Source organism: Athene noctua, chromosome 18 (genome assembly GCF_965140245.1).
Source record: "Athene noctua chromosome 18, bAthNoc1.hap1.1, whole genome shotgun sequence".
NCBI lineage: Eukaryota > Metazoa > Chordata > Aves > Strigiformes > Strigidae > Athene > Athene noctua.
The window spans coordinates 14133098-14142812 of NC_134054.1; the positions used below are offsets into that span (position 1 = coordinate 14133098).

At 61.1% G+C, this 9715-nt stretch overlaps 1 protein-coding gene across 2 annotated transcripts; it reads left to right on the forward strand.

The window, feature by feature from the left end:
- The first annotated feature begins 497 nt into the window (after positions 1–497).
- Positions 498–2665, forward strand: CBX8 (chromobox 8). 2 transcript variants are annotated; one of them, XM_074921724.1, is made up of 5 exons: positions 498–625; positions 1104–1147; positions 1365–1430; positions 1530–1596; positions 1788–2665. In XM_074921724.1, exons 1-5 carry the CDS (start codon positions 557–559, stop codon positions 2625–2627), a joined length of 1086 nt encoding a protein of 361 aa, XP_074777825.1. In that variant the 5' UTR covers positions 498–556; the 3' UTR covers positions 2628–2665. The 2 variants fall into 2 exon arrangements, with proteins under 2 accessions (XP_074777825.1, XP_074777824.1); XM_074921723.1 differs by having other exon boundaries at positions 1506–1596; positions 1788–2628.
- Positions 2666–9715: the final 7050 nt, after the last annotated feature.

Below are 9715 nucleotides of genomic sequence, written 5' to 3' on the forward strand. Positions count from 1 at the left end.
GTACCGGAGGCTGCGGGACCGCCCGCCCCGCCGGGGAGGATCCGCGCCCTCGCGGGACCGCGCGTGTCCGTGGGCGGCCCCCTCGCCGCGGGGGGGGGCGGTTTGTCCGTGACCGCTCCCGCCTCCCACCGTTCCCTTTGTCCGGTCACCGGGGAACGACCCGCCCCCCCCCCCCCCCCGGTCCGCCCCGTCCAGGCGCCTCCCGCGCTCCCGGGGCGCCTTTGTGCTCCGCACACCCCCCCCCCCCCTTCCCTCCGCCCCCCCCCAATTCCCCGGAGAGGGGCGGGGCGTAGGGGGGCGTGTCCGGGGGGGCGTGTCCTCCCCCCGTCCCCCCGCCCCCCCCGCCCCGCGCTCATCGGGACGCGGCGCACGTCGGGGGGCGGGGCGGCGGCAGAGCCAATGCGGCGCGGGCGGAATATTCCACCCGGCTCCGCCAGCAACAAGTGCGGGGGGGGGAAAGGGAGAGGGGGGGCCGCGGCGCTGACGTCAGCGGGCGGAGTATTATGGTCTGGGCTGCGCTGGCGGCTGCCTGTGTGCTGCGAGCGGCCGCGTAAACATGGAGCTCTCGGCCGTCGGGGAGCGCGTCTTCGCGGCCGAGGCCCTGCTCAAGCGCCGCATCCGCAAAGTAGGTGCCCCCCACCTCCCCGCACCGCCCCCCCCGCGGGCCCCGCGCCTTCCCCCATCGCTCCCCCCGCCCTCCTCCTCCTCCTCCTCCTCCCCCCCCCCCCCTCCCTTCCCCGCCGCTGCGGCCCCGGCCCGGTTGCGGTTGGGCGCCCGCGGGGGGCGGCTCTTTCTCCCCGCCGCATGCCCGGGCGCTCCCCGCCGGGGGGGGCGGGCGTGCTCCCCCGCTGCCTGCCCGCCAGCCGGCCTGCGCACCCCCGGGGGCTTGGTTTATTTTTTTTTAATAATAATTTAATTTTTTTGTTGCATCCCCCCCCGCCCCTCCGCGTTCCCTTCCCCCTCCTCTCCCCCCTCCCTCCCTTGCGCGTGTTTTCGGCGCGGCGCGTGTTTGTTGCATGCGTGGAATTGCGGGTGTAGCTTTGTCGCGGGCGGTTATCGCGGTTTCCCTCCATGCATATTTATTTTTCTCTTTGCATCTGCAGGGGCGCATGGAATATCTCGTAAAATGGAAGGGCTGGTCTCAGAAGTAAGTCGGCCGTTTGTCCACGGGGATCTGCACCCGGGGGGGCCGGGGGGGGCCGTGGGGGGCCGGCTCGCTGCAGCCCCGCTCTCCCATTGTAGTAGAAAGGAAACTTGGGTCCCTTCCTTTATGCCCCGTATTTTCTATTTTATTGATTCTTATTTTTTCCTATTTCTGGCTCCTCATGCTGGTCCCTCTTTCTGTCCCCCCCCCCCCCCCCCAGGTACAGCACTTGGGAACCCGAGGAAAACATCCTGGATGCCCGTTTGCTCGCAGCCTTTGAGGAAAGGTACAAAGGCCTTTGCTTGCTGTAGCCGTTGCGCTTGTAAATATGTTGCTGTCTTGTAGCTATGCTGAATTGAAGCTTTGGTTCTTTTAACACCTCTAGGGAGCGAGAAATGGAGCTATACGGGCCCAAAAAGCGAGGCCCCAAGCCCAAAACCTTCCTGCTAAAGGTAAGGAGGCCGGAGCCCCGCGCGCGCCGGTGCCGGCCAGGGCTGCGCGCCGCAGCGGGGAGCGGGGGTCCCTCTCCGGCCCCCGCGGAGGATGCTCCTGGCAAAGGCGGCCTCTTGTTGTCTTGTAAGTTGTAATTACGCAGCCGGATGGCAGGATAATAAAGTCACTGGTTGATTTATCTTCTTTGCAGGCCCAGGCAAAAGCAAAAGCCAAAACCTATGAATTCCGCAGTGACTCTTCCAGGGGGATCCGGGTGCCGTATCCCGGCAGGTCCCCCCAGGAGCTGGGCTCCACGTCCCGGGCTAGGGAAGGACTGAGAAACATAGCCCTGGCTCCCCAGGGCAGCTCCAGCACCAGCACCCCCAAGGGAGACAGCATCCGGGACCGGGTGATCCGCGTGGAGGAGAAACCCGGGGAGACCCCCAAAAAGAGAGGCCCCAAGCCCAGGAAGGAGCTTTACAAGGACCTGGCGGAGACTCTGGATGCCTCCAAGAGGAAACTGGGGGACCCGGGGGACAAGGTGGGGGACTACCTGAAGGCCAGGAAGATGGAGGAGGCGGCGGCGGGGGCGGCCAAGTTCGGCTCGGGACACAGCGTCATCCAGCTGGCCCGGCGGCAGGACCCCGACCTCCCCGGCGCCCTGCCCGGCCCCAACCGAGCCGAGGTGGGTGCCAAGCTGGGAGCCGCCGAGACCTACCCCCCCCGGCTGGCCAAGCACCGGGCAGACTTTCTGGACCCCAAGGGGCAGGGGGGGCTGGACCCCGGCGGGCCCAAGCTCCTGCACGGCGCCGTCAGCCCGGGCGCCGTGGGCAGCCTGTACCGCGACGGCGTGGGGGGCCAGGCGGGGCGACCCTCCCTCATCGCCAGGATCCCCGTCTCCAGGATCCTGGGGGACCCCGAGGAGGAGTCCTGGAGCCCCTCCCTCAACAACCTGGAGAAGGTGGTGGTAACTGATGTGACCTCTAACTTTTTGACCGTCACCATCAAGGAGAGCAGCACGGACCAAGGATTCTTTAAAGAGAAGCGATGAGTTTGGCGAAGGTGGTGCTGGGGTTTTCTTCGGTCAGATCCAGACAAAAGCTTGGTTAGAGCTTGGTGGGCCTTTTCTCCTTTTTTTTTTTTTTTTTTTTATTTTTTTTTTTAATTTTTTTTTTTGGTCCTGGAGAGGATTTAGAAACTGTCCTAAATTCATTAACTCATTCTTTTTATTTTCTTTTTATTTTTTTTTTGTCACGTCTTACATTTCGTTGGAAAGATTATCTCTAGAGTTATATTTTCTATTAGATGTAAATATGTTATTTAAGAAAAAATGCTTATATATATATCTATATATATATATTTCAACTCTGAGTTGTTTTATTTAAATGGAGACAACAGTGACTGCTCAGTTGCTCTTAGAAAGGACAATAAAACTGAGAACTAACAGAGTTCATGCATCTGTTGCAGGAGCCGGTGTACATAACGAACGATGTTCATAGCTAATTATGTTCTGGGTTTTTTTAACTATTATTTTTCATATGATGCTATGGATGGTGGAGGGGGAAGTGTTACTCCCTCGGAGGGCCAAGTGCCCTGATTTCTTGATTGTGATATAAGGTGTTGCTTGTACAATCAAGTGTGCTGTATCCAGAACTGTTGCCCTTGACAGTTGAAGTAAGCACTTGAATTTACAGTATTGTTGGGGAGGGGGCGTTTCCAGTCTAACAACAACAAAAAAATAATGTTGCTACAAAGTCGGGGCGGGGAAAAGCAGAAATCCATAAAAAAGCTAAAACTGTTCTAGCGGAGTATTAACTTGAATTACCTTTTCTTGCGAAGGAAGAGGAGGTTTGCGTGTGTAAGGTTCCTGAGAGGGGTGATACTGAAATGCACTTTAATAGAGTTGTCGTAGCAGTTGTGGGAGATGGGACTGAGCTGAGAATCTGTTTTCATTTTGTCTGGTCGCTTGATTCTGTTCCCCCATCCACTTAAAAAAAAAAAAAATCAACAAAAAACCCCCCTCTGTTTACATTCCTGAAATGCCAGAGAGGTTTGGGAGGGTAGCATGTCACTGCCCATATTTAGATGCTTTATACTGCTATAGAAAGTGGATTATTATTATTATTATTATTGTTTTTTTTCCCCCCAAACATAGTTCACTTCAGACTGTTGGAAGACTCCAGATAAAGTGTTTTGCAATATCCACATCTCTGACAAATCCCAGAGCCACCTTTATGCATTCAGAGACAATAAATATTTCCCTTTTCTTATGCTAGTTAAACAATAGCCAAGAGGCGAAAGATTCCCGTGCGGGAGCAGCCCTGCTGACTCGGGTGGCTTTTTGTGGTTTCTTTGCCTGTGTTCTCGCTGCCGTTGGGGGGACCCTGCTGCGGGTCTCCCTGGGCTGGGGCAGGGCACGGCCGTGGCCTTTCCTGGCTCTTTTCCCCGCCGGGTTGAGCCGCAGCAGCATCCCTGGGGGGCTCTGGGGGGCTGCAGCGCCCCGCTCCCTCTCGCTCGCTCGTGGCCGGGCGCGGGTGGGGACCCCCGAGGTGTGATGTCGGTCGAGGTGGAGCAGGTGGCCCCGTCCCCGCGCGTTGCTCTGAGCGTCTCTTGGGGTTGGAAAGCACAAATCTGTCCGGCGGTGCCCGAGGGCCAGGGCTGCGCCAGGTCCCCCTTGTCCCCCCGCCCCGGCCGAGCTCCTGAAGGCTCCCGCTTTTGGGGGGCTGTAACGGGGCGGGGGGACAGCGCTGCCGGCTGACGGGCGGGGACGGTGCTGGGGCAAGGAGCAGCCCTTGGCTCTTGGGCCCATCTGCCCCTCCACTTGCCCCGTGCCCAGCCTCGTCCTTCTGGCGCCTCGGGCAGGCGGCCTGGCAGGAGGGCGCTGGCTTGACTGTACAAAGGGAGCCCGTGTCTGTGAGTTCTGAGGATTTGGGGTTTCTTTTGGTTGCTGTTGTTGTTTTCCCTTTTTTTTTTTTTTTTCTTTTTTTTAAGGCATATTTTGTAAAATTGAGATTTTTTAACTTGGTTTGTACGAAGAACCAACGTGCTGGTTTTGGTGCCAGTGCCAGGGGCAGCTGGCACGGGACACGTGTGTTGTTGGAGGGACGGCGGCGGGGGGTTGAGCTGCCCGTCCCCCTGCTGCCGCCGTGCCAAGGCCGGGGGACGCTTCCCCTTGCAAAAGAGCCCGGAGCCGCGTTCCTGCCCCCCCCGGGACGTGTGTGGGCTTTGGGGTGCTTCGCTCCAGCCCGGTGTGTGCATCCCGGCACGCGGGCATGGAGCAGAACATACATGTGGGTGTATATGTGTGTATGTATATAGCGACGTATATACCGAGTGTGTGCGCGTGGGGGTGTGTGTGCGTGTGAATTATTTAAATCTTAAGACTTGTACAAAAGCGATTTGGCTAAATCTCAGTCTCAGAAGTGAAGCTTAACTACGTGTCTTCTGCCAGCCGTGAATGTCCATATGAGACCTGCTTTTTATGTGAGTTTAAATATATACTTTGTAAATAGAAACGTGTCTGTCTTCCCTTTGTGGCCCTGGGGCAAGCGGGGGGCGCGGGGGGGCGCCGGCAGCGTCGCGGGGTGAGTGGTGGGGCCCCGCCGGGGCGGGCAGCCCCGCATCCCCCCTGCGCGCAGGCGGCCCGGGAGCCGCTGCCGTGCGGGGCTGGGGCCGGGACCCGACGGGGCGCGTTGGGGGGGAGCCCGGGCCGCCCCCTCGGCGGTCCCGCGGTGCCCGGAGAGGGCAGCGGCGGGTGCCGTGTGCGGTTCCTCTCCGAGGAACAACCCCGGGGCGGCCGCTCTGCCCTTCCGACGGGGCGGGCAGCGCGGCGGGGGTGCGGGTCGGGGCGCGGCGGCCGCCCCTCCCCGGCGAGCCCGGCCTTTGTATTCAAATCTGCCCCGGCCGCGCAGGCGGAGGGGAGCGGGAGGGGGGGGTGTGTGTTGGTTTTGGTGATTTTTTTTTTTTTTTTTTTTTTAAGCTGTGTCCTCATTAACCTCCTTTTTCTGCTCTGCCGGGTGAAAGGCGCGGACCCCCGCATTATGGGAGCTGTCAGCGCCTGGGCGCGGAAAATGAGTGTCAAGGAGGAGCGGGAGAAAGGGCCGCACAATGGCGCCTTTCTCCCCCGGCCCAGCGGGGGGGCCCTTTCACACGGGCGCGGCGGGGGCCCCGCGGAGGGAGGGGAGGGGGCAGGGACGGGGCGGGGGGCCACCGCCTGGCGGAGCCCCCAGACGCGGCACCACCCCACCACCCCCCTCCCTCACCCAGTCGCGCCGCGTCGAGGCGGCTCCGCGCTCCCCCCGCCCCGGGGCTCAGCTCCCTGCCGACGGCAGCCCCGACGGCGGAGCCCCGGGGGCCGCCGCCCCCTCCCGCGGCCGCGCAGCGCCCTCCGCAGGTCGGCCCGGCCCCAGCGCGCCCCGCTGCAGCGGCCGGGGGGCGGCCGGGGGGGGTCCCCGGGCTGGGCCGGTGCTGAGCGGAGGCACCTGAGCCGCCCCCCCCCCCCCCCCCCCCCCGAGCAAGCGCAGCTCCCGCCGCAGCGGAGCCCGGGAGGGGCCGCGTCCTGCCCGGACCCACGGCGGGAGGTGGGGGGATGCTTGCCCGCCCCGTCGGTTTTCCTCAGCCTCGCCCATCCCCATCCCGGGGGCCCCGTTGCGGCCCGGGCCGGAGCCCGCGGGGAGGGGCGGGAATACGGTGCCCGACGGGGCGGGGGGGGGGAGATGCGGTTTCACAAGGCAGCGGCAGCCCGGGGGGGTGTGTGGGGGGTGAACGCAGGCAGTGCCCGAGGGTGGGGGCCACTCCCAGAGCAGTGACCACGCCAGGCTGAAAAGTTTAAAAAAATATTTATTGATATACTAAAAAAAAAGAGCAGTGGAAAAGTTACACAAAACACCCCCCCCCCCACCCCCGACGTAACCCTCTCCTAGTGTTCTCCTGCGAATAAATTAAAAGCAGCCTCGAGGTGGTGGCTCTACACTAGGTCAGTGTCCGGGAGCGTTAGGAAACGCCGCCCAAAACGCGACGGAGGTGGCGGGAGGGGGCACGGGGGGGGGGAGCGGGGAGCGGGGCCCCCCCAGCCCCGCGGCGCTCGGCGGGCTGGGCGCCTGTCCTGCTCCGCAGAGCCCTTACGCTTTCCCAGGGTAACAACATCTCCAACTTTTGTTCTCTGAAAATAAAAGCAAACAAACAGCTGTAGTTTAAAGCAATTATAAGTGTCATACAGGAATGATTTGGCTCTCTCTTTAATTAAAACATACAAATCAGACCAGTGACTGGCACAAGTTACAAGAACAATTGTTTGTTTTCACCCATCCCTCTATTTCTTTCAGTAAAAACCTTCTCTCCGGCTCTGGAGTCCTTCACACCCAGCTCAGAAACTCGACGCAAACCAAACCCCCAAAACCATCCCCATCCCTCCACGAACTCCAGTTTTTTTGGTACAAAATATATATATAAAAATAGACGAAGTTCCTGGGGAAGATGGCTGAATTGGCCACCTCTTCCAGTCCAATGGAAAACAACAAGTATGCTTAACCAGATTATGCCTGGAGAAAAATATCCATTCAATATACAAATACTGCAGGACTTTCCACATCGGAAACCCCTTAGAAAATGACAAGTGACAAACCTTTAATTGGCTGTTTGACACACGGCTGAACACTCCAACCCATAGCAGCAAACTTAAAAAAAAAAAAAAAGGAAAAAAAAAAAAAAAAAAAAAGGTAGACCTTGAATACTAAATGGTACTGACTGGTAAACAGGGTCTGCAGCGGCTTTCAACCCCTGTCCACAAAAGATTACAGTAAATCACTCACATAATGTGCCTTTGAGAGGCAAACTCCAACAGGAACCGTTCGCTCAGACACCCCAGCGCTGCTGGGAGAGCCGAGACCTGCAACGCGAGGTCGGGAAGGGGCTGGGGAAGGAACGCAGGAGGAGACGAAGGTCAGAAAAATTTCTGGATTATCATTTTCACCATCCTTAGACCTTTGGAATCGAACCAGCTGGTGAGCAAAAGGCACAATAGCAAGTGGTGACAGCAGAGTCCTGCCGCTGCCGGGGGGGGGACGGACACGCCTGGGAAGGGGGTGACGGAGGAAAGCTGCTCGCCCTCGGGGTACGTGTTCCCCTGGGCACAAGCCGGGGGCCAGGGACCCTTGGCGCGGCCAGGAGGCAGGAGCAAGCCCGCGCAGGGATGTGAGCTTCGGCGGGGGCTCTGCAGGGAGCAGCCATCTCGGAGCACGGCACAGCACCCGCTGCCGCAGCCCGTGTCCTCACCCTCTGTGGCCGCTGGGTGCCCGACCCCTTCCCGGAGCACCCTCAGATGCTCTGTCCCCCTCGGGGACGCCAGCCCCCACACCCTATTGCTCTGGGTAAGAGCATCCCTGCCGGGGGGATCCCTCAGCTGCCGCCAGCGCGGTGCCGCTGGGGACCGGGCACCCCTCCCCTCGGGGGTCACGGCTGCCCCCGGGACCCTGCGAGCACCCCGCTTTGCATAGGCACAAACCTGGCGTGGGACCGGCGTCGCAGACAAGGCTGAGATAAGGACGGTCCGAAAGGCACATTGTCGTTCAGTTTGGATTCGCAAAGGCCAAGAAGCAAACATTTGGTGTGTGGGGAAGGACGCTACCCCCCGCGCTCCCAGATTCCTCGATTCCTCTCCCAGAACACTCGTACCCCCCAGCACCAAAGCGCACCCAGCGGCGAGCGGTTCTGCGGACACAGGTTAACGCTTCCTTGGGCCGGTCAAAGCACCGGCAGCTCGTTTGGCAAAGTTAAAGACTAGAAGGTAAACAGCACAGACTGGGACATTTTGGCATCGTGGAGCTCAACGGAAACTCTTGGGAACCTCCTCCACGGACAACGCGCCCTCCTCTCCCTCGGCCCTTCGTCCGGCAGAAGACGCAGCGCGTGGCTGGGCCGGGTGGCCGGAGCTGCACCTGTCCTCCGCAACCCCCCCGCCCAGGCCGCCCGCCACCGCCACCGCGCCGAGGGGACACCCAGGGTGGCCTGGCTGCGCTGGGGCGGGACTGGGGCCGGCCGAGCCGCCCGCACAGGCCCCGCAGCCCCTCGCCTCCGCCCGCCCCGACTCGCCGGCACGTCGTCGGCACACGCAGGTCACCGCGCTCGGCTCCGCAACGCGAGAAACCAACGGGGCGGCCGGGGATTAAATACGGAAGCGAAGGGAGAGCGTCCCTGGAACACAGGACAACCCGAACCACCGCCCGTCCCTCCAACACCCGGGCAGCGCGAGCTGCCAGCGCCGGCTTTTCATTTCACCTGAGACTTGCGCTGCCGCCAGCCAGCGGCAGCAAATGGGCTGCAGGGGGCCGGCGCGTGGTTGGGGGGGGTCACAAGTACCTGCACCCCCAGTTTATCTCCGCGCTCTTGTGTGTGACGACACCGCGAGTGCCCTCGCCTGCGGCAAAGCCAGACCCGTCTGGGTGCGAGGTGGGTGACCCCCGGGCTCACGCACACCCCGAGCACCACCCCGGGGCCACCGGCACCTCCCGACCCTGCGCCGAGCCCCAGCGCCCGCGGGCCTTTTATCTCCGAGAGGAGTTCAGCATTAACAGAGCTAAAATGAGCTTGAATACTGCTAAACTCCGCCTGAACTACTGCTGCTGATTTTGGCTTGTAAGAGTAATCTATAGCAGGGCAAAAGACCTCCATAAAAAAGCCATTATTGGTTGCAATTACAAGCCAAAACGAACACCCCGGCTGCTGGCACAGGACGGCGAGACGGAGGTGAACGGCTGCCGCAGGCCCGGAGGCACCCGCTGCCTGGCCCTGCCCCTTCACCCTCTCCCCTCCTTCGCTTTCCCACTGCTCCAGAGCACCCACGCAGGCGTCCTCGACCCGCTACCGACCCCTTCGGCTGGAGCAAAACGTGGACGATCAGTGTGAGTCAAACCCAGCGAGCGCCCAAGGTGGGGTCGGGCTCCCGGCAGGGGGGTTCAACTCACCCCCGGCTCCGCCTGGGCGCCGCTTTTGAGCTGGACCCCAGCACCGACCAGTCCGAGCACCAACCTACCTGCCGCCGGGAGGGTTCGCCTGTTCTGCGAGACTTAAAAAATATTCCCCAGCTCGGTCCCTCTGAGGGCCTGGCAACTGCTGAGCGGGAGGGGGAGACGCTGCCGTGCC